Genomic DNA, 24,691 nt, shown 5'->3' with positions numbered 1-24,691 from the left:
CCTTACCAAGCTTTTCATTCCGCGATCGCAGGTGTTAGGTTTTTTTCTAACACTCTCTCCCCATTGATGTCTAGGGGGAAAAGTGTGCACAAGCACATCAAAGCAGCACTTGTATTTTGTAGCTTAAAAGTGAAGGTCAATTTTCATGTGAAAGTGCCTGTTTTTTTAAAAAAAATATTAAAAACAAGGGCACTTTCATTCATGAAAATTGACGTTTCGGACGTTTTTTTTAAAATATACTTACCTTTTCTTCTTGAAGCCGCTCCCGTGCTTCACCAGCCCGTTGCAAGTCTCTTCATATGTCAGCAATGACGATTCCGGCATCCTCCAATCACGGCTTACCCCCCCCCCCCCCCGGGGGAATCATTGCCTGGCGCAATGCCATGATTGGAGGAAGCCGGTTTCGTCATTGCTGGGTAAGTAAACCAGGAAGAAGTAGGCGGGGCATAGTTTCAGAAGAACAAGGTAAGTTTTTTTAAAATACGGTGCATTGTCAATTTTCATGAATGAAAGTGCCCCTGTTTTTAATAGTTTTTTTAAAAAAACGGGCACTTTCACATGAAAATTGACCTTCACTTTAACGCAACCATATCACACGCAAAAGGCGACTTTTCAAAAACTCGTAATGGCAGCGCTATGGAGGGTGAAATAATGCAACTTTTGTTTCGCACCCTCTATAGCGCAAAACTTGTAATCTAGGTGATTATCTTAATAACAAAGATTTTGCAAGTGATAATTTAAAAAAAAAAAAATATATACATTTTTAACTTTACCACAGTCTGTATATTATATAGTGACTGTTATTTTTTTCCCTTCAAGTTATAAAATGTTGTCAGGGTCATGTTTTGTGCTTCTAGGCCATATGTGAGCCTTATCAGTACCAAATTTGTGTTTTTCTTTTTTATTGTTTCTTGTTGTGCTCTTCCATTTTATCTGTAGCTTTTGTCCCCTCTTTGCTCTATTGAGCTCCAGTGCGTATTTGTTTTTCTTTGCCTGCAGCTACTCCTTCAGATGAATCCGTATCACGTGGACTCTCTGCTCCAGCTCAGTGATGTATGCCGACTTCAGGAAGATCAGGAAATGGCACGAGATTTGATTGGTAGTTATCAAGGAAAAGAACTTCAGGAGACATAGTGTGAGGCCAAGTATGGCTGCAAGCATTTCTTGTCTTTAACCATCAGTCATATTTCCATCTTCTCACAGAGAGAGCCCTCTACAGCCTAGAATGTAGCTTTCATCCTGTATTCAGCCTCACCAGTGGGACCTGTAGGCTCTGTTACCGTCGGCCAGAAAACAGGTGAGTTGTGCTGCTAAATATCACCACATACATTGTCTACAACCACTAACATTTCACTTCTTTATTGGGGTCATTTTACAAACACCTACCTTTTCCTTTAATTTGCTGCCCCCTATATCATGTTACTGCTATCGGCCAATCAAAGACTTATATACATATACACTGGGAACTCTTGCACATGCAAAGTAAATTGGAAGGTCTCTTAAAACTGCATGTTCTATCTGAATCATGTTTAATTTGGAATCTAGTGTACATTTTAAGTAAAATGTGCCTGCCAGTGTCCCATTAAAGGTACAATCTACTTTTATTGTGTAAAAAGATAGCTAATCACTTTTTATTACCCATTTGCCAGTTTTGCATAATCAACAGTTATACTAAGAATACTTTTTGATTACCTTGTATCTAAGGCTCTGCAGACTGCCCCTTATCTATGTTCTTTTTACAAACATTTTAGCCAATTAGTGCTGGTTCATGCATAACTCCATAGGAGTGAACATAATATTATCCACAAGGCACACATGAACTAGCACTGTCTAGCTGCCAAAAGCTAATAACATGCACTGGAATAGAGGTGGCCTTCAGGGGCTTAGAAATAGGCAGATATATATAGGTTATAAAGTGTTGGTTGTGCAAATCTGGGGAATAGCTAGTAAATACGTTGTCTATCTTTTTAAACTATTAAAAAAAAGTATACTGTCCCTTTAACTGCCCTTTAGGTAATAAACCAGTGACAACTAGCAGATATAGTTACATATCACATTTCGGAGTGACTGCGCTTGTGTAACCTTATGAATAAAATTCACAGAATGTTTTTAGCTGTTCTCATGAAGTCACAAATTGCTTCTCTGCAAAATAATTAAAACAAATCTAAACTGCAGCTCAAGGGGGAAAAAGCCTTCTTTTAAGGAATCACTGAAATGTATACATACTGATCAATTACATGCTTAAACTTTGTAGTAAACCTGGGCTTTATTGGTAGCATCATGCATTACATAATTTGCAATAAGTGGCAATTCATATACACTGTTAAATTGTAATTCAATTTTCAGAAACATTTATGAACTCACATAAAATATGAAGCCAAAACAATATTGACACTGTACGTTTCCATCCGACATTTAGAATTGAAAAAAAATCCTACAAACATTATAGCGCCAGCAGGCATGGCAGGACAAAGTTCCTTTTTATATTTGTTACATAATTTTTTTTTAATTTTTTTTTAATAATTGTTTTAGTTTTATAAAGGAGGTATTCATTTTAAGTTCTAAACGTATGCATAGAATGTGTAGTTTATTTGTGACTTTTCTAGTTTTAATGTCTTTAAGCCCCTTCAATACTAAGCCATTTCACACTCCTGTTTTTTTTTGGCACACATTACATTTATACAATAATTTCACCATTTATTCTGTGGCATTCTTAAACAAATGATGTCTTGTTGTACTTTTAGAAAATAACTTTAGTTTGCAGAGATTCCATAGTATGAAAAATGCTGTCATATGAAATGCATAAAAATAATTACATTTGTGTCATTTTTTTTGGCGTAAAAAGCAGAACAGTCATTTATACAATAAAAAAAAGCAGAACATTACATTTATACAATAATTTCACCATTTATTCTGTGGCATTCTTAAACAAATGATGCCTTGTTGCATTTTTAGAAAATAATTTTAGTTTGCAGAGATTCCATAGTATGAAAAATGCTGTCATATGAAATGCATAAAATAATTAAATTTTTGTGTATTTTTTTTGGGCGTAAAAGCAAAACAGTCATTTATTTCCTAAAAAATTCAAACATATTATGGTCTCACATTTAGCCTCAGTTCACCATCTGAAAACACCAAATTTCAGATGTTTTTTTTTTTTTTATCTATACTCTTCAATAAGAATCGTATTATTTCTTTCCTATGGCATGGAGAGTCCACAATTTCATTCTAATTACTAGTGGGATATTCAACTCCTGGCCAGCAGGAGGAGGCAAAGAGCACCCCAGCAGAGCTGTTAAGTGTAATGTCCCTTACCTATAATCCCAGGTCATTCTCTTTGCCTCTGTCAATGGAGGATGTGCGCAGATGGTGTCTGAAGATATTTAATCCTTTTATGGGTACTTTACCCTGCAAGCAAGGATTGGGGTCTAGCTGTGTCCATGTCAATCTCTTTAGTAAGAGTAGTGGTGGCTTTTAGCAGTTAGAAGGTGGTGAGGTGGTCTTTCTAACACTTTTGCTACCCCTTTGCAGAAAGCCAGGGTTGGTTACTCTGTTCTTTCTTTTCCTACAGGTCCCTGACAGGGTGTGGAGTACCTGTCCCACCTAAGTAGCTGTTATCTGCCCTGCAGCTGGTTCCACAGGTAAGTGCCTTTGTCTTCTAGGTACTAAAGGACAGCACTTTTGAGGTTAACCCTCAAGTGGATCTATTATGGGACACAGTTATCCTTTCTTGATTAAGGGTATGTTTATGGGCAGTTTTACTGGCACTTTATATGTTTGTTTGTGACTGACAGAGACTTACGGGGTTAATGAAGAGCTATGCTTGGAATTTTCCTTCTTTACTTTGGCTGAAGGGTTGTTAAGTTTTTTTACTTTTTTATTTTCCCCTTATTTATGGAGCCCGGATACGGGTTAAGGAATAGGCTGTGGAGCAAATAGATTTTTTCTTTCAATTTGAGCCGTTAGAAACGCGTGCTTGTGATGTGGCACAGTTTTTTTTCTCTAGCCGCTTACGTGACCTCCGCTCTTCCTTATTGTACATAGCAGAGCTTAGTGAGTCTTGGTGTATCGGCTTTGCAGCTTGTTTTCTTTGACGATTGGATCGTCTGCCAAGAGGAGAGGAACTCTGCAGGAGAGTCTTGCTCCCTCTTACTAGTGGGTCTTCAATTCCTGTCACGGTAAGAGCCTCAGGCAGTCTGAGGTTGATTTAAAGGGTGACAGATTATTTTGGCCTAAGTATAATAAATTTTGTTAGTTTCTAAAGTTCGTTTATGTGAGTTGCATTAACGTTCTGTGGGGACAGTTGATTTATATTTTTTTATTTAAATTCTAATTTTGTCATCTTTAGAGGAATCTGATTTCTGTAGCTATGGACTCAGAACAGGATCAGTCTACTTCAATGGATAAATGCTTACTATGTTTAGAGGCCCAAATTGTTCTGCCTATGCAACTTTGTTCCTCATGCTTAGCTAAAACTTTAAAATTTAAAGACAAGTTACTCCCTTCTGAGCCAAGTGTCTCAGGATAATGCTGTGCTTGACAAGCCTCTGCTTTCTCCACATACTTCCCAAGCCTTAATTGTTTTTTCCACAGTACCTTCTGTTTCCTCTCAACCTCCTGGGGGTGTTTATTTACCTGGGGATTTTGCTGCACAGATAACTTCTGCGATATCTGCAGCTTTATCTGCTTTCCCTACTTTGGGCAAGTGTAAGAGGAAATCTAAACATGTTTCTGCTAGTAAGGTTTTTGACCCCTCTAAATCTGCGCTGGTCAACCTTTCCCCTATGTCTGACGAGGATACCTCAGTAGCTTCTGAGTGTGAAATCTCAGACTCTGACATATAAGGGGAAGATTCTGCAGAGTCTGAAGAAGTGTATTTCAGGTTTAAGCTTGAACACCTCCAGTTACTTCTGAAGGAGGTTCTAGCTACCTTGGATGACTCCGAACCTTCTGTCGTCAATCCTAAAAAAATCAACTAAACTTAATAGAGTTTATGATTCTCCCTCTTCTGTGGATGTTTTTCCTGTTCCAGACAAGATGTCTGAAATTATAATTCAGGAATGGGATAAGTCAGGGGTTCCTTTTTCCCCTTCCCCTGTTTTTAAAAAGATGTTTCCTGTTGCTGACTCCATTCATGACTCATGGCGCACTGTGCCTAAAGTAGAAGGAGCTAGCTCTACTCTAGCTAAAAGAACTACCATTGCTGTAGAGGATAGATGTTCCTTTAAGGATCCCATGGATAAGAAGCTAGAGGCTTACTTAAAAAAATGTACATCCATCAAGGATTACAGTGGCAACCTGCAGCAAGTATTGCTACAGTTGCGGGAGCAGCATCTTATTGGTGCAATGCCTTGTCTGATCTGATATCAGAAGAGACAACGATAGAGGAGATCCAAGACAGGAGCAAAGCTCTTAAGCTGGTCTACCTTTATCTGCGATGCTAACATGCAGATAATTAGACTGGGAGCTAAGATGTCTAGCTTCGCTGTTCTAGTTCACAGAGCTCTGTGGTTAAAATCCTGGTCGGCTGATGTAACTTCAAAAGCCAAACTTTTGTCTATACCTTATAAAGGTAAAACTTTATTTGGTCCTGGTCTGGCGGAAATCATTTCTCAAATTACTGGTAGAAAGGGATCTTTCCTACCTGAGGACAAGAAGAATAGACCTAAGGGTCACCAGAATTCAAATTTTTGCTCCTTTCGTAACTTTAAAGGACCGAAGTCTTCCTCCTCTTCTTCCAAACCAGAGCAATCCAAGACCTCTTGGAAGTCCAGTCAGCCTTGGAATAAGGTGAAGCAAAACAAGAAGCCTTCCACTGATTCTAAATCAGTATGAAGGGTCGCCCTGATCGAATTTTGGATCAAGTGGGGGGCAGGCTTTCTTTTTTTCAGCAAGCTTGGATACGTGATATCCCAGATCCGTGGGCTGTGGACATAGTATCTCAGAGTTACAGAATAGGATTCAAGTCTTGCCCTCCAATGGGCAGATTTCTCCTGTCAAGACTATCCACAAACCAGGTAAAGAGGGAGGCCGCCTTAAAGTGAAAGTAAATTTCTATGCTCAGCAAAACACGGATGTATTCTATAACAATAGTATATTGAGACCGCTATGTTTTTTATTTGTTTCTATTACTGATTCTATATTTTATTTTAATATATCTTTTGATTACCGTCATTAGCCTTACTCCGCCCATCCTCCACTTCCTATATTTTGCTGCCTTTACATATAGAGCGGTCCCACCCGCTCTATACGTAGGAGAAATGCGCGTTCACGGTAATGGAACGCAAATTTCGATCATCCTGTGTTCAAAGCGCATGCGTCCACAGAGTTAGAAACATAGTTTTTAGTCTTCCAGTTATAAAGCGCATGAAAGCTTGTATGTTGCGATAAACAGCTATGCGCATGCGCTAATTGTGAACGCGCGCCCGACATAATAATGGGTAGAAGAGCTTCGACGCATGCGCAATTTATCCGATAGTGTGATGACGTAGCATCACGGCCGCCGATCGGCCAGAAAGTCCATAGGACAATAATATACACGTGAGCTGGAAGTGAATTAGATCTGTAAAAACGGGCAGAATTGAAAATAGGAAATATTGGACTTTATTTGCGACGAAAAAGGTATTAAGATGTAACTTTAAAAAAAATGATGAATTAAACTACTATTATTTTTAACTAAACTGTGTAACTGTGTATAGCAGATCAGGTAAGTTTACTTTCACTTTAAGCTGTGTAGAGGACCTATCCTCCCTGGGAGTAATTGTTCCAGTTCCCGTAGAGAAACAGGGACAAGGATTCTATTCAAATCTCTTTGTGGTTCCCAAAAAGGAGGTAACTTTCCATCCCATTTTAGACTTAAGTGCCACAATAATGGCATTCCTTGCTCGGTTCCTTCTGAGACCTCTGCAACTATGCATGCTTAGTCAATGGAACGGAGACCATTCAGATCTCTCACAGAGGATAGATCTGGATCCCCTAACAAGAGACTCTCTCGTGGTGGATTTCACAGGAACATCTGTCTCGGGCACTTACTTCCTGAGAACTTCCTGGGTGATTGTGACTACGGATGCCAGCCTGTTAGGCTGGGGAGCAGTCTGGGGCTCACTAAAAGTTCAGGGCCTGTGGACTCGGGAGGAGTCTTCTCTTCCCATAAACATCTTGGAGTTGAGAGCAATCTTCAAGGCAGATTTTTTGAGCAGACAGACTTTTTATCCCGGGGAGTGGCCTCTCTATCCGGAAGTGTTCTCACAGATAACCCTCAGGTGGGGGGTTTCGGAGTTAGATCTGATGACGTCTTGTCAAAACGCCAAGCTCCCAAAGTGCGGTTCAAGGTCATGAGATCCTCAGGCCACTCTGAAAGACGCTCTAGCGGTTCCTTGGATCTTCTCTCTAGCATACCTGTTTCCCTCATTTGCTCTCCTTCCACAAGTCATTGCTTGTATCAAACAGAAAAGCATGGCCTCGCAGGATCTGGTTTGTGGATCTGGTGAAGATGTCATCTCTTCCACCTTGGAGTTTACCTCTGAGGAAGGACCTTCTACTTCAGGGTCCTTTCCTCCATCCAAATCTGGATTCTCTAAAGCTGACTGCTTGGAGATTGAACGCCTAGTTTTGACTAGTCATGTTTTTTTCTGAGGCGGTCATTGATTCCATGCTTCAGGCTCGTAAACCTGTTACTCGCAAGATTTACCCTAAGGTATGGGTTGAATACCTTTATTGGTGCAAATCTATGGGTTTCTCCTGGAGCCGGGTGAGGATTCCCCGCATTTTATATTTTCTTCAGGGTGGCCTGGAGAAAGTTTTGTCAGTCAGTTCTCTGAAGGGTCAGATTTCTCCACTGTCTATTCTTTTACACAAACGTCTGGCAGATTTGCCAGATGTTCAAGCTTTTGTTCAGGCCCTTGTCAGAATCAGGCCTGTGTTTAAACCTGTTGCTCCTCCTTTGAGCCTTAACCTTGTACTTAAAGTTTTGCAGCAGGCTCTGTTTGAGCCGATGTATGTTGTTGATATAAAATTGTTATCTTGAAAGGTTTTGTTTCTTCTTGCTATTTCCTCCGCTCGCAGAGTTTCTGAGCTTTCGGCTCTGCTGTGTGATTCAACGTACCTTATTTTTCATGCAGTTAAGGCGGTCCTTCGTACTAAGTTGGGTTTTCTCCCTAAGGTGGTGTCGGATCGAATCATTAATCAGGAAATTGTTGTTCCTTCTTTTTGTCCTAATCCTTCTTCCCATAAGAACGTCTTTTGCATAACCTGGATGTTGTGCCTGCTCTTAAATTTTACCTTCAAGCAACTAAAGATTTTCACAATCTTCTGCCCTGTTGTTTTCTCTGGAAAGCGTAAAGGTCAGAAGGCCACTTCTACTACCCTTTCCTTCTGGTTGAGAAGTGTTATATGTTTAGCTTATAAGACAGCTAGACAGCAGCCTCCTGAGAGAATTACGGCTCATTCCACTAGGGCTGTCGCCACTTCCTGGGCTTTCAAAAATGAAGCTTCTGTGGAGCAGATTTGCAAGGTGGCAACATGGTCCTCTTTGCATACTTTTTCCAAATTCTACAAATTTTATACTTTTGCCTCGGCTGAGGCTTCTTTTGGGAGAAAGGTTCTTCAAGCGCTGGTGCCTTCTGTTTAGCTCTGCCTGCCTTGTTCTCCCTCCCTGTTCATTCTGTGTCCTCTAGCTTGGGTATTGGTTTCCACTAGTAATTGGAATGAAGTCATGGACTCTCCATGCCATAGGAAAGAAAACAACATTTATGCTTACCTGATCAATTTCTTTCTTTTTGGGCATAGAGAGTTCACGACCCCCCCTCTTTCAATTTTAATTCGGCAGTTGTTTTTTTTGAGTAAACCTCAGGCACCTCTATACCCTTGTGTTTCTTCTTTTTCCTTTGGCTGAATGACTGGGTTTATGGGTAAGGGAACTTACACTTAACAGCTCTGCTGGGGTGCTCTTTGTCTCCTCCTGCTGGCCAGGAGTTGAATATCCCACTAGTAATTGAAATTAAGTCATGGACTCTCCATGCCCGGAAAGATAGAAATTTATCAGGTAAGCATAATTTTGTTTTTTGTCACTATTCACCTTCTTGCAATTTTTATAGAGAATAAGTTGTTCTAAAATACTGTATCTAGCCATAAAACACATTAGAAACATTCGGCTAGATTACGAGTTTTGCGTTATGAGTGAAAAAGCCTCATAACGCTGCTTTTTCCCTACCACCATTATTACGAGTCTTGTAGGTACAGCTGTACCGCACACTTTTTTGGCAGTCATGCAACGTAACTACTGCACTTTTTAAAAATGGGACTTCCATAGCGCCGGTATTACGAGTTTGCCTGTCCGGCCAAAAAGTGAGCGGTACAGCCTATAACTACAAGATCCGTACCGTTAACTGAAAGTTACAGAGCTGTACCATAAAACTCATAACTAAAGTGCTACAAAGTACACTAACACCCATAAACTACCTATTAACCCCTAAACCGAGGCCCTCCCGCATCGCAAACACTAAAATAAAATTATTAACCCCTAATCTGCTGCCCCCAAATCGCCGCCACATAACTACACTTATTAACCCCTAATCTGCTGCCCCCAACGTCACTGCCGCCACTATACTAAAGTTATTAACCCCTAAACCTAACCCTAAGTCTAACCCTAACACCCCTAACTTTAATCTAATTAAAATAAATCTAAATAAAAATTACTATCATTAACTAAATAATTCCTATTTAAAACTAAATACTTACCTATAAAATAAACCCTAAGCTAGCTACAATATAACTAATAGTTACATTGTAGCTATCTTAGGTTTTATTTTTATTTCACAGATAAGTTTGTATTTATTTTAACTAGGTAGACTAGTTAGTAAATAGTTAACTATTTACTAACTATCTAGTTAAATAAATACAAATTTACCTGTAAAATAAAACCTAACCTGCCTCACACTAACACCTAACAGAGTTAAATAAATTACCTTAATTAAATACAATTAACTAAATTACACAAAATAAAAAAGAAATTATCAAATATTTAAACTAATTACTCCTAATCTAATAGCCCTATCAAAATAAAAAAGCCCCCCCAAAATAAAAAACCCTAGCCTAAACTAAACTGCCAATAGCCCTTAAAAGGGCCTTTTGCAGGGCATTGCCCCAAAAAAATCAGCTCTTTTACCTGTAAAAAAAATACAAACAACCCCCCAACAATAAAACCCACCACCCACACAAATAAAATCCTATCTAAAAAACCAATCAGCCAATAGGAACAGCCAATAGAATGCAAACTCATTCCTATAGTATTTTTTACCCTTTAATTCCGATTGGCTGATAGAATTCTATCTGCCAATCGGAATTCAAGGGACGCCATCTTGGATGACGTCATTTAAAGGAACCTTCATTCTTCAAGATCCAGCGAAAGAAGAGGATGCTCCGCGTCGGATCTCTTGAAGATGGAGCCGCTCCGCGTCGGAAGGATGAAGATAGAAGATGCCGTCTGGATGAAGACTTCTGCCCGCCTGGAGGACGACTTAGATTAGGTGTAATTAGTTTAAATATTTGATATTTTGTGTAATTTTTTTTTGTAATTTATTTAATTGTATTTAATTAATGTAATTTATTTAATGTAATGTTAGGTGTTAGTGTAACTTAGGTTAGGTTTTTTTATTTTACAGGTAGATTTGTATTTATTTTAACTAGATAATAAATAGTTAATAACTATTTACCAACTAGTCTACCTAGTTAAAATAAATACAAAAAATAAATACAAACTTACCGGTGAAATAAAAATTAAACCTAACATAGATACAATGATACGATGTATACTGTTAGTTATATTGTAGCTAGCTTAGGGTTTATTTTACAGGTAAGTATTTAGTTTTAAATAGGAAATAGGTAATGATAGTTTTATTTAGATTTATTTTAATTATATTAAAGTTAGGGTTAGACGTAGGGTTAGGTTTAGGGGTTAATATATTTATTTAGTGTTAGTGTGGGAGGCCAGAGGTTTAGTTATGGGTTTAGTTATGGGTTAATAAGTGTAGGTAGGTGGCGGCAGGTTAGGGGTTAATAACTGTAATGTAGGTAGCGGCGATGTTGGGGTGGCAGATCAGGGGTTAATAAGTGTAGGTAGGTGGCGGCGATGTCGGGGGCGGCAGATTAGGGGTGTTTAGACTCTGGGTTTATATTAGGGTGTTAGGTTTAAACATAAATTTTCTTTCCCCATAGGAATCAATGGGACTGCGTTACGGAGCTTTATGCTCCTTTATTGCAGGTGTTAGGCTTTTTTTTAGCTGGCTCTCCCCATTGATGTCTATGGGGAAATCGTGCACGAGCACGTAAAACCAGCCCAAAGCAGCGGTATTTGTGTGCGGTATGGAGCTCAACGCTGCCATATTGCCCGGAAACGCAGGTTTTTAGAAAACCTGTAATAGCAGCGCTATTAAAGGTGAGCGGTGGAAATAACTTGCAAGTTATTACCGAGCAGCTCATAACGCAAAACTCGTAATCTGTCCAATTGTAAAATTTTCACACAATTTCTGATTTCACAGTGTGTGGGGAGCTTGAATTGACAATAAAGTAAAAATTAAACTAAAATGGTTTGGATAGAGCATGTCATTTTGAACAACTTTCCAATTTACTTATATTATCAATTTTGCTTAGTTCTTGAGGTTTGGTTTGCTGAAGAGTATTCCTAGGTGAGCTCAGGAGCGTGCATGTGTCTCTAGCTATCTGGCAGCAGCGTTTGCAACAATGTTTATAACTATTTTATACATAGTTGCAAATACAGCTGCAATAGAATGCTAAAGACACATGCACACACCTAAGCTCCTATCAGTCTATATAGCTTTACAAAACACATTTAATAGAAGTAAATTATAAAGTTTTTTTTTTTTTTTTTTTTAAATTGCATGCTCTGGGACATGAAACCCAATTTTTTTTTCTTTCATAATTCAGATAGAGCATGTGTTTTTAATCAACTTTCCAATTTATTACTATTATCTAGTGTTTGTTCTCTTGATATCCTTTGTTGAAAAAGATATATAGGTTGACTCAGAAGCTGCTGATTGGTGGCTGCACATACAGGGAGTGCAGAATTATTAGGCAAGTTGTATTTTTGAGGATTAATTTTATTATTGAACAACAACCATGTTCTCAATGAACCCAAAAAACTCATTAATATCAAAGCTGAATATTTTTGGAAGTAGTTTTTAGTTTGTTTTTAGTTTTAGCTATTTTAGGGGGATATCTGTGTGTACAGGTGACTATTACTGTGCATAATTATTAGGCAACTTAACAAAAAACAAATATATACCCATTTCAATTATTTATTTTTACCAGTGAAACCAATATAACATCTCAACATTCACAAATATACATTTCTGACATTCAAAAACAAAACAAAAACAAATCAGTGACCAATATAGCCACCTTTCTTTGCAAGGACACTCAAAAGCCTGCCATCCATGGATTCTGTCAGTGTTTTGATCTGTTCACCATCAACATTGCGTGCAGCAGCAACCACAGCCTCCCAGACACTGTTCAGAGAGGTGTACTGTTTTCCCTCCTTGTAAATCTCACATTTGATGATGGGCCACAGGTTCTCAATGGGGTTCAGATCAGGTGAACAAGGAGGCCATGTCATTAGATTTTCCTCTTTTATACCCTTTCTTGCCAGCCACGCTGTGGAGTACTTGGACGCATGTGATGGAGCATTGTCCTGCATGAAAATCATGTTTTTCTTGAAGGATGCAGACTTCTTCCTGTACCACTGCTTGAAGAAGGTGTCTTCCAGAAACTGAGTTGAGCTTGACTCCATCCTCAACCCGAAAAGGCCCCACAAGCTCATCTTTGATGATACCAGCCCAAACCAGTACTCCACCTCCACCTTGCTGGCGTCTGAGTCGGACTGGAGCTCTCTGCTTTACCAATCCAGCCACGGGCCCATCCATCTGGCCCATCAAGACTCACTCTCATTTCATCAGTCCATAAAACCTTAGAAAAATCAGTCTTGAGATATTTCTTGGCCCAGTCTTGACGTTTCAGCTTGTGTGTCTTGTTCAGTGGTGGTCGTCTTTCAGTCTTTCTTATCTTGGCCATGTCTCTGAGTATTGCACACCTTGTGCTTTTGGGCACTCCAGTGATGTTGCAGCTCTGAAATATGGCCAAACTGGTGGCAAGTGGCATCTTGGCAGCTGCACGCTTGACTTTTCTCAGTTCATGGGCAGTTATTTTGCGCCTTGGTTTTTCCACACGCTTCTTGCGACCCTGTTGACTATTTTGAATGAAACGCTTGATTGTTCGATGATCACGCTTCAGAAGCTTTGCAATTTTAAGAGTGCTGCATCCCTCTGCAAGATATCTCACTATTTTTGACTTTTCTGAGCCTGTCAAGTCCTTCTTTTGACCCATTTTGCCAAAGGAAAGGAAGTTGCCTAATAATTATGCACGCCTGATATAGGGTGTTGATGTCATTAGACCACACCCCTTCTCATTACAGAGATGCACATCACCTAATATGCTTAATTGGTAGTAGGCTTTCAAGCCTATACAGCTTGGAGTAAGACAACATGCATAAAGAGGATGATGTGGTCAAAATACTCATTTGCCTAATAATTCTGCACTCCCTGTATATACCTCATCCTATTGGCTCATCCAGTGCATTCAGAACCCTCCCAGCAGCGCATTGCTGTTTCTTCAATAAAATAGACCAAGGGAATGAAGCAAATTATATAATAGAAGTAAATTTGGGGTTTCAGGTTCCTTTAATTTTTTTAAATTTTTGCTAATGTTTACATGCTCCTACCTCTGTCCAGAAAACAAACGAACAAAAAAAAAAGACATAAATTAGTTGCACCACTCATCTTGTGTTTCACAAAATATAATCTACTTTTACACTCACCTTGTTCCCCCATTTATTTTGATTCCTTTGTATTCGTTCAGAGAATCAACAAAATGAGGCTAGCAGTTGATGCTAGTTGATCAAATTTGCTTCATTCTCTTGGTATCCTTTGTTGAAGGAGCATCAATGCACTACTGGGAGTTAGTTGAATACATCTGGGGAATGACAAGAGGGATTTATGTGCAGACACCAATCAGCACCTAGATCCCAGTAATGTTCCTTAGTCTACCAAGGCATTCTTTTTTTAACCAAGAATACAAAAAGAACTAAGCAAATTAGATAATAGAAGTAAATTGGAAAGTTGTTTAACCCTTTGAGTGCTAACGACGGCTCTGAGCCGTCGCAAATTGTCCCAGTCAGGTGCTGACGACGGCTCAGAGCCGTTACTAGCACTCACCCACCTTGTGGGCAATCTGGTTGCTCCTGGCCTGTATAGTGACAGGCATCGCCAGGGCTTCACGTTTTGCACGGTGACGTCGCGCAATGACGTGATGATGTCACCGCGCAACTTTATTTAAAATTTACAATGTACCATATAGGGAAATAGGGGCATGCTGCTTAGAAGCCTGTATCTCAGGCATCTAAGCAGATACAGACCCCCGAGAGCCACAGTTGGAAAGGTAATCGCCTAACCTTTGCAATGGTATGAGTCTTGGTGATCTGGAAAAAAAAAAAAAAAGTAAAAAATAAATATATTTTTAAAAAAAGGAAAAAAAAAAAAAAAAAGAAAAGCTCAAATCCAGTTTAGCACCCAGGTGGGAAATGGCTTAGCACTCAAAGGATTAAAATCTTAATCTTATGGTTTTTTTTTTACCTGTTTTCCCTTTTCAAAAGTATCAAATATATACACTATTGTCTGGACAAAATAACTTGTTTAAAACAAAGAAATATTGTAGTAATATTCATTATATTGCTTTATGGATTATACAATTCTTAGTATTAGCTATGTGCTTATATATATATATACATATACATATATACATATATACATAATGTCCTTTTGTCATTGTATTTAAATGTTTTGCCTGTCACAGAATGTGTGGCTGGGCCCCTCATGAGAGCTGAATGCAGAAGCAGACAGGGTTATCGGAGATCAATAGCTGGTATGAGAATGGGATGATGGTCTTAGCCCTTTTGGCTTGAGTGAAATGGTTAAAATAGGACCTGAGATGGGGAGCTGACAGGAGGCAAATGTATTGGATTGAATAGTTAGTGTATGCAATTATGTATCAATAAGATAAAAAAGTATTGTAAAGTAATAAAAAAGCATTGGCAGTGCATAGTGAATGCCACTAATAGGGATTTGGTTAAGTTCTATTGTAACAGGCGTATGGTATTGCTGTCCGCTAGAGATCAGCATTTAATAACCTAAACAAATAGGGGAAACATGAGTGTTGAACAACGAAGTAGGTTACGCAAATCATTTTATAATACCAGTCCAGGATGTGTATGAGGTTGTCTCTAACTTTAAGGAAAGGTGAGCTTCAGTGACTAGAATTTTCTGTGGAAAGAAGACATTTGCCAAACTAAGGAGATTTGTGCAGCTATACACAGGAATACAAGACAACTTTTTATGTACATTTCTATATTTAAAAAAAAAAAAAGCAATTATACAAGTTTGTTGCAAATGTGTAATCCAGAAGACTCATGAATGTTATTGTCACTAAAACAGACTCTCACAACGATAATAAAACATACTGTAGAGGAGCTTAGTATCAGGTTGATTGTAGGATCTGTGTCTGCAGTAGGGTCTAAACAAGCAGTGTACTATAATATGCATTTGTATCCTGTTGCTTATAATTCTCTCATCACTTTGGATAGGGGTTTTTTCTTGGCGCTTTTCAAGCATATGTTTTTCCTGGAAAAGCGTGGTTGTCCCCGTACTGCCCTGGAATTCTGTAAACTTATCCTCAGGTGAGTGCTTACATTTAATTAATTGTTTCTTCTTCTGTAGATATCTAATGTTACAAATGAGAGCTCACTTTGTGGCAAAAAATGGTATGCCAAAAATAATAATACATTATTGCATCATGTGGATTTCAGATTCTCCTTATAGTTATCTGTTTTTCATTCTATCTTGCTATACCAGTGTATTGATTGTGATACATATAATGTGTGTACTTTGTAAAGTTATACAATATCTTTAAGGGGCAGTGCATTGTGATTATCCCCCCTCTTTAATGTGTTTTTAATGTTCATTTATTTCCTGCTGTTGTGTATTAAATTATTTACAAATAGCTCAATTACTTTTATTTTGTCATTTGAAATAGCTGCTTTTACCTGTTGTTTCCCCACCTATACTGAGACTTAATAGTTATATTAAGTTTAGGGCTGCAACTAACGATTATTTTCATAATTGATTAATCGGCCGATTATTTTTTCGATTAATCGACTAATCGGATAAAAAGAGAATCAATAATAGTTTTCTATGTTTTAAATTAAAATCCACATAATGAGTGTTACAAATATAAACTTCAAAATAAAACTTTACATTAACACAACTGTTTCTTCAATTTTTAAGCAGCAGAGCACAGTTTTATAATTATACAAAACAAAACCACAAACTGTTTGAAAAGAGGTAGAACTAGAAAGAGTTAGACTATCACTGTTAATAACATTCTGTTATTCACTCTTTCAGAAACTTTGCATTGAAATGCAAAAACCTCAACATGTCCACATGCTTCTGGCTAAGGCTGGTTCTCTGCTTGCAGCTATATTTCCTGCAGCAGAGAAAAGGCTGTTGAGGTATATAAGTAGGGTTTTGCCAATTTCACCAAAGTGGGATATTTATCTTTGTTAGCTCTTCACCAATGCTAAGTGTTTTCTACCATGGCAAGGGGCCTCTCAATAAAGTAACCCTTGACTTCATTCTAACATAAAAATATCTTGAATATCTATATGCAATGGTAAATAACCAGCTATAAGGTTAGGGAAATATCTAGTCCGCTCTAAAAATAACGGATATATACTTATAAAGGTTGAATCTGGTACATATCACAATTTAGTAAAAATATAAAAAAACAATAAAAAACAAAATCAAAAGCGCTAAGGACTGTATATCAATAACAGGACAAAGCCTTACACATTTATTTATACAAGCAATAGGCTAATAATTGTGCAAACAGATAATAGTGCACATCAATTTAAATAACTCCCATCAATCTAGGGGCAAGGTGTAAACAACAAGCTTGGCACTATATCATGAAAAGCATAGTTCCAAATCACCAAATTTAATATAAACAATCCAAATGATGACTATTATTTCTGGGTTGCACATAAGCCAGGGGTAGTTGTAAACGTATATTGTCCTGAAAAGTGAAAAGTAGATGTCTGTAGACGTCCTTTAGGCTAAGGCCATAACCATAAAACACAATACTATATGCAGGAGTTCATTGGAGTGAAGTAGCTGGTGTTGTGCACAGATCAACTAATTGAAAACCAACTAATCGATTAATCGATTATGAGATTCGGTGACAACTATTTTCATAATCGATTATTATCGATTATGACGATTAGTTGTTGCAGCTCTAATTAAGTTATAAAAAGCTATGTGAACAAGCAGGCTTCAAAAGAAATAATGCTACCAGTGGTGGGAAGAGATTGATCTGCTCTCCCTGCAAACTCAACTCATTTCATTGGATTGTGGTTTCAATAAGCAGAAACAAATATTTCATATACAAAATGAGCAATGTCCTGTAAGAAGTTTGAATGATCCGTTTTGAATAAAAACTTATAACATTGGACAGTATTATGCAGCTTGTGGTGAAGGGGTTGAAAGCTTTCTATCAAACTTTCCATCAAGAATATTTAGGCGCCAGCCAGCTAGATTTCACATGTGTAATAATAATAATAAAAATGTTCTTTCATTCATATTAAAGAACAGCATTTTAACATGCTGGCATTTTTATTGCCTTAATAAGTATGAAGCTGTAGCAGTAATTGACTATTAACCAATGATCATTATTTGTAAGTGCCTTTCAGCCAATGAGCATTATGAGGATGGTTAGATAATGTTCTTTCATATGGAGGGCAGTTTATATGACTACAGTGTCCCCTTATTACTTTTGATTGAACACATTGGTCTATATTGGTGTTCAGTTGTGTTGTTTTTTTCCCCAGCAAAATTACAAATGAAATATGTTTAATATTCTTTTTCTGTACTGGAAATTTTAGAAGCATCTGTCCTCTTAATTGTTAATTATATCATTTTTTATAACTGTGCATTCTTGTAGTTTTGATCCTGATAATGACCCTCTGTGCATGCTGCTGCTGATTGATTTCTTGGCTCTGCGTGGGCGGGAATACACCTTCCTCACCCGAATGTTCCAGGAGTGGGAGGTAAGTGATCAATGCAAAAATTTAGGATCATGGGAATTCTCGGTGAATGATGATATTAAAGGGAAAGACTGATTGTAGTAAAGGCCATATGCATTGTGAATGTATAACCTAGATCAGAAATAGCTTGATACAATTTTAGATTCAGGGAATTTCCTACATTATACAGTCAGTTTAGAATGTTTATCTGTAGATTTAGATGTTAATTTATTTAACTGAAATTAGTAATGTTCTGTATAGCAATGTCTCTTTTCATTTGATTCTTTACTTCTTTCAGAATCATAGAAACTTGTCCCAGCTCCCAAACTTTGCTTTCTCTGTGCCGCTCGCCTATTTCCAGCTCAGCCAGCAGGATGAAATCTCTGACTATGAAGAGAAGGCTTCGTATGACAAAGCATCCCACCTTGTACAACAAGCTCTCATAATGTTTCCTGGAGGTAAGGCTAGGATCAGGCCAGTACATAAAGACCACAACATGCACTTTAGATTAGATTGTTTGCAATGTTACTCACTGATCTTGCATGCTCTTCTTGCTAGTGCTTATACCGCTCTTGGACGCCTGTGGGGTTTTACCAGATGCCGCAGTCGCTTCTCATCCTTTTTTTGGCGCTATGGCACAAATAAGGTAATGAAGTTTTCATGTTAATGATTTGGTGGTATAAAATAATGTTTAATAACTCTCTATCTATGATCAAAGGAAGTGCATAATTAAATTTGTTTCTGAGTTACTGGCAAGCAATGTTAGCAAAATAGATGTGGATACAAAGTACTAATTACATACAGTTGAATCCATTGAGAAACCAGACCTTTAAAAATGGAATTATTTACAGGAATAACAGTCTCATATTCCGAAATGTTACTATCAAAACATGTTTTAAGGATTACCAAGTTAAAGGGACATTGTCTGGAAACTCTTTGCACGTTTTAGATAATCAGCTGAATACAGACTGTGATTGGCAGATATGCGTGTATGCTTATTGTGATTGGTTTACATGCCTGGCTTTAGTTAAGGATCAGCAATGCATTACACTTAAATTTAACAACGTATTTAACCCCCTGTGTGGAGGTTATACACAGGACATTCACTCAGTAGTGGAATAAAAAAATGCTGTGACTCGCTAGAGCATTTTCTTATTGCACTTTTATGTCCCATTAAATAGATTTTTCACTTCCCTCAAGCCTTACATACAAATCTAAATCTACATGTTGTAAGGAACATATACTTCAAAGAACAATCTATAATGTGTCCTTAAATTCTTGGTGTATTTTGGGAAAACTAAAATATCCTATACTTTATAGCTGGGGTGCCCGGGCTTTAGTGAGTAGTGATCTACTTTTTTGTAAAATTTGTCAATGCTTATGCCAGATTTAAGAAAATTGTGAATGTAGCATGCACCAAATGTTAATAAACATCTTGGGGGTTTTATTGTGTTTTTCACATGAATATTACACTTGGTTAACAATTCCCCACATTAGTAGTAACAAAGTCCAAAGCTATAGTATTACAGGAAGAAATAAAGTGCAGGATGAAGCAGGGGAAATTCCGATCGGGCACTGCTACTGTCAGTGTAGCTGTAATTCACTGCCCCTTCCACGGCACATTAAATGTTACAATTAAGAGTGTCATTGGCCCATTTAAGCAGCTAAAGATAATGATTAAGGACTGATTGTGTCCGAAACCTTGCTGTTTTAACTTTGTTGCACATTTAATACATCTGGAGTTTTATTTATAAATGGAAAGAGTCCACAGCTGCATTTATTACTTTTGGGAATTCAGAACCTGGCCACTAGGAGGAGGCAAAGACACCCCAGCCAAAGGCTTAAATACCTCTCCCACTTCCCTCATCTTCCAGTCTTTCTTTGCCTTTCGTCCCAGGAGGTTGGCAGAGAAGTGTCAGAAGTTTTAGATTAGTCTCTTATGGAGGTTAGTACTCTTCGGCATGGGACTGGAGTTTTAAGTAGTCCTGTCAGCCTCTCAGTGAGTGCATGGGTGAAAAATAGAGTCCGGAGATGCAGGGAGAGTCTTTCTGCAAAACCGTCCCGACTCATATTAACAGCTCCACAAGCAATCAGCGTTGACGAGTTTTGCTGCCAGCTTTTTTCTCTCAAGTCCATGACAGAAGCGACGCTACTATCTGTCACACTTGAAGGGCCGTGTTCCTGTTCCACGGCGTAGATTCTGATAAGATCGTTTCATTTTACTTTCATCATGGATGTATTGTAATTACAACTGTTTATCCGAGGGGGGCTACAACCTTTCGGGATAACTTTAACATAGGGTCTCAGTGAGGCTCCTTTTTGTATCTAGGAATCAAGGGTTAATACTTTCTGAGGGGCGTTTTGAACAGGATTTTTTTTAATCATGTTTGTTATGTGATTCGACCTGCTGATGAGTAGTGTTACTTTGGCTCATGGCTTTGTGGAACATAAAGGCCTTGGAACCGGGGCGTGGTCACGTTTTTGACTCTCCATTTCCGCATTCCTGCCCGTGTGGCGACGGAGACATTTTGATCTTCTGGTGTTGGGCTCTTAGGAGGTGGTGAGTGTCCCAGCCATTGGGGGTGTCAGGTGCAGTTTAAGTTTTTGGTCCAATTTCTGTATCAATATTCTCGCTATGGAGGAGTCTGATATTGTGGAGACGGACGTCTCGTTTTCAGTTTCTACTCCTTGCGCAGAATGCGTATTGCCCCGGATTATACTAGTCTATCAGTTATGTTCTGAATACCATATTAGAGTGCTCAATTCCTCGGAATCTGGGAATCAAGGGGCCGCTGAGCCATCCGCCTCTGGGGACTCTGTCCTTCAAGTGGCGAGCTCCCTTCCACCATCGATTACTACGCATGCAGGTAACCCAGACTTTGCTTATCCTTCTCCGGAAGGTAGCTTCTTCCCGCCAGGGATTTCTGCACAATGTCGCATGTCCATAATTTTGGCACTGGCGCATATGCAACTTCCAGAAGTTGGTTTAAGATACTGTTCGTGTTCCGTTATCCGGGGCTCTTCAGGCATTTGATGACCTGTTCAGCTCTCTGGGGGAACGACTGTCCCTGAGGCTTCAGGGGGTCAACCTTCGGGCCGGAGTTGTCTTTCGCTCCGGCATGGATATGCTGTGCTTTTCGGTATAGACTGACGCGCCTTCGTGTTCTTTGGAGGCACGCTTTGGCCATGTCGGAAGATCCCATCACTAATGGACCTGAGACTTCTCAGTCTGCTTCTTCGAATAGCTTGCAGAATTAGAAATAAGGGGATGAAGTAATTTTTTTTATAGTCTGTTATCGAGTACTCCTTCCAGTTTGAGCTTGGTAGAACAGGGTCCCTGTTGGGCCGTTCCTGCGGATGCGTCTGTCTTCTTAGGCAATAAAACTGTGGTTTGCCTTATCTTTTATTTTATTTGAAAAGCTCATGTTGGTTTTATAGTTCCTTCTGGAAGTTTATCTGGAGTCGATACTCACGATTGTTGGATCACACTGTTCCTTCTAAGGAAGTTTGTTATGGACGTGTTTAGTCCTATGTGTGTCTGCTGTTTTTCCCTCTCTAGGGGGGATTCATTGAGGCCATTCATTGAGGCCTTGACAGTGAAGGCCCTTGGTTTCAGGCTGGCCCTGATTGGGTTCAGATCCTTCTGTCTCGAGGCCTAATTCAGACACATGGCGCCTGTTCGGCTGGTCCGGTTGGGCGCAGAGTGCCTCACATATTGTGATATTCGTCTTTTTTTTTACAAGTTTCAGCTAAGCATCTGAGTGGACCTGAGGGTCCATGAGGCATGGGGGATTGGTTTAGTCCTCATTGGCCTCTCAAGCTGGTCGTCTGGGACTCGGTGGAGTTCTGCTGCGACTCTCTTATTGATTCCGACTTTCCTTTCCTTCCCTGAGTGGGTTGGAGGTTGGGAGGATTTAGGACCTCCTTGCTGCTGGTTCTGGTGGTCTTGCCTTCTGCGGCGCTTGGAATTGTCCTTTTTGGACTTTTTCCTTTTGAGGTTCTCTTTTTTTCGGATGATACTTCGGTACTCCTTGGCGGTCTTGGCCGCCTTATGGGAGGGCCGTTGTTTTTTTTCCTACTTCAGGAATTTAGTCATTCCCTATCAGGTACGTCCCTATCAGGTACGATAGGCCGTGTTGTCTCCTTCTCCAAGCTTCGCTTAGGGTTTTTTTCTACGGGGGTTTGGGATGCTCTGCATTCTTTTTCCATGGGTACGGTCCTCTGGTACTGCAGAGGAGATTATGGAGACTGGCCTTTGTTTTACTCACTCTCTTTGCGTGACTTTGTCCTCAATGTTTTCTATGAGTGTTGTTTAACGCATTTTTTTGGGCTCTAGGCTCTTTGTGCGACTCTGTTGTACTTTAGCTCCTTTTGGAGTGTTGGACTCCTGCACAGGCATTTCTCTTCCCTTTGGGTTGGGATTCCTAGTGAGTCTAGTTCCAGTTCTCCGGGTTAGTCCGATTATGTTCCCTGTGATGTTCCCTTGAACGATCTGGGGCTCAGGCCTATAGTTTTGTTGGGGATCATCTGGATGTCTGGAAGACTTACAATCTTGTGGCTGGTTCGGTGCGATCCAGTTTTCCCAGGGAACATAGGCTATGACCTTCAGTCTAGTCAAGTTGAGCTGTTAGCAGCTTGGCCAGGATTCTGTGCTATTTGACTGAGGTGTGTTCCCTTTTTGGGGGAGTTCCTCAGTGTTCCTCAATGACGTCTACTCTAGATGATTCTCATTTGGATTTGTTTCCACAGCCTATAGTTTCATGTCTTATGAGCTTGTGCGCTGCTCTTTCCGTACTCTCCCCTTCGGTGGGGTTGTGGGGGGGGTAGTTTGTCCTCCTTATGGGGGTGGGGTTTTCCTCTCACTGGAGGTTGGTTGTCCTGTCCTGTGGGCAGGTTGTTGGAACAGGTGTTTTTTTATCCTCTAGAGAAGAATGATCCGCTCTCTGGGGTTCTGTTTCATCTGGGGAGATGCTGTCTCCATGTTTGAGACTGTCATGGAGTGTTGTGCTGGTTTTTCTGAGGACTCTATGCATTCCCTGTTCCTCTCCTATGGGGTTCTCTTTGGAGTTTCTATTGTTAGAGCTCTTGGGTTGGCTCCCGAGCTCCGTTGGGGTGGCTGAGTCCATCTTTTTCCATTCTCTTTCTGGGGACTGGTGTTTAGGGTCTTTTTTGTTCCCCTGTCTTTCAGACCTGACAGCCAGCTGTAGTGGCCTGTGGGTTACTTGCTGCCTAGCAAGCGGAAGGTTGCAGCTGTTTGCACCTTGTCTGTGTATTGACAGACTTTTCCAAGACTCTGTTGTTCGCCTTGGGTCCTTTGTGGTACGATGAGCCTTTTTGAGGTTTCTGTGCTTCTCCATGTTCAAGATATGTGAGTAGGACTGGCGGCTTTTTGGTTAAGTAGGTGCTGGGTCCACTACTTAGTGGATATTTTGCAGTCTGTTGGTTAGTGTTTGTGACCTCTCTTCTGCTGCTCTTACTTGCCCGCAAGTATTTTAATTCAGAGTCATCCTGTTATGACTCTAGCGTGTGGTGTTGACCCAGGGGTTTGCCTTCTGGGTTTGCTGCACGTATATCGTTTTCTGAAGACTTCAATATTTTGAGTTTCCTTGCGTCTTGAGGACTCTGTCTTCCGTTGTCTTTTAGGGTGCCGTTGCACTATCTTTAGGAGAAGTTCTCTCTGTGTCGGACCTGGTTTTTACCTGGGGTTTCTGCACATCTGGGGTCTGGGCTTTGCCTCCCCTTGTTCTAATGACTGGTTTCGGTCTCTGTGAGCTTGGCTTGATTCTTGGTGTTTTCCTTTCTTGGAAACTGTTATACCCTTTTCCTGGAATCCTTACTTGTCCCTTCATTTCCTTTCCCTTTTTGGGAGTTTATGTTAGTCGATCCCCTTCTCTGGTTCGGGGTGTATTGTTGAGGACCACTTACTGGGCGACGGTGTCTCCTGGAGGCGTGCTGGCTCAGTTGTGTTTCTCTATGCGGTCTCTAGCAAGGCTTATGGACTATCTGCGGGTCAGTGTCCTTGGGGCCTTTTCTTTTTTTCAAAATTTCTCGGCTTCGGACGAAGCAGGGTTTTTGGTTGGGCAAGGGTTTTTAGGTCTGGTGCCCTCAGAATGGGCCGCATTTTGTACCCTCCTGTTTGAGCATTCAGTGTCCTCTATAGCTTGGGTATTGTTTTCCCAAAAGTAATGAATGCAGCTGTGGACTCTTTCCATTTATGAAGAAAAACTTAAATTATGCTTACCTGATAATTTTCTTTTCTTCAGATGGAGTCCACAGCTCCCCGACCTTGTTTTTTCTGGGGCGTCTGATATTTTTCTTCTGGCACCTTTTCACCCTGATATTTCTTCTACTGTTCCTTGTTCCTCGGCAGAATAACTGGGGGATGAGGGAAGTGGGAGGGGTATTTAAGCCTTTGGCTGGGGTGTTTTTGCCTCCTCCTGGTGGCCAGGTTCTGAATTCCCAAAAGTAATGAATGCAGTTGTGGACTCT

General features: G+C 39.7%; 1 protein-coding gene across 3 annotated transcripts in view; it reads left to right on the top strand.

Moving 5' to 3' along the window:
• The window catches only part of TCF25 (transcription factor 25), a 126,174-nt gene that overhangs the window by 30,226 nt on the left and 71,257 nt on the right, over nucleotides 1-24,691 (top strand). For all 3 annotated transcript variants that reach the window (XM_053699368.1, XM_053699367.1, XM_053699369.1), the window contains exons 9-14: nucleotides 1,000-1,099; nucleotides 1,204-1,297; nucleotides 15,710-15,802; nucleotides 18,121-18,226; nucleotides 18,501-18,660; nucleotides 18,761-18,848. In XM_053699368.1, coding sequence (XP_053555343.1) covers nucleotides 1,000-1,099; nucleotides 1,204-1,297; nucleotides 15,710-15,802; nucleotides 18,121-18,226; nucleotides 18,501-18,660; nucleotides 18,761-18,848 — 641 coding nt within the window. The remainder of the gene's footprint in view (nucleotides 1-999; nucleotides 1,100-1,203; nucleotides 1,298-15,709; nucleotides 15,803-18,120; nucleotides 18,227-18,500; nucleotides 18,661-18,760; nucleotides 18,849-24,691) is intronic.

The sequence above is a fragment of the Bombina bombina genome, chromosome 1 (assembly GCF_027579735.1).
Source record: "Bombina bombina isolate aBomBom1 chromosome 1, aBomBom1.pri, whole genome shotgun sequence".
NCBI classification, from domain to species: domain Eukaryota; kingdom Metazoa; phylum Chordata; class Amphibia; order Anura; family Bombinatoridae; genus Bombina; species Bombina bombina.
Note: the sequence above shows the minus strand (reverse complement) of the source record. Positions and strands in the feature narration are given on the sequence as shown.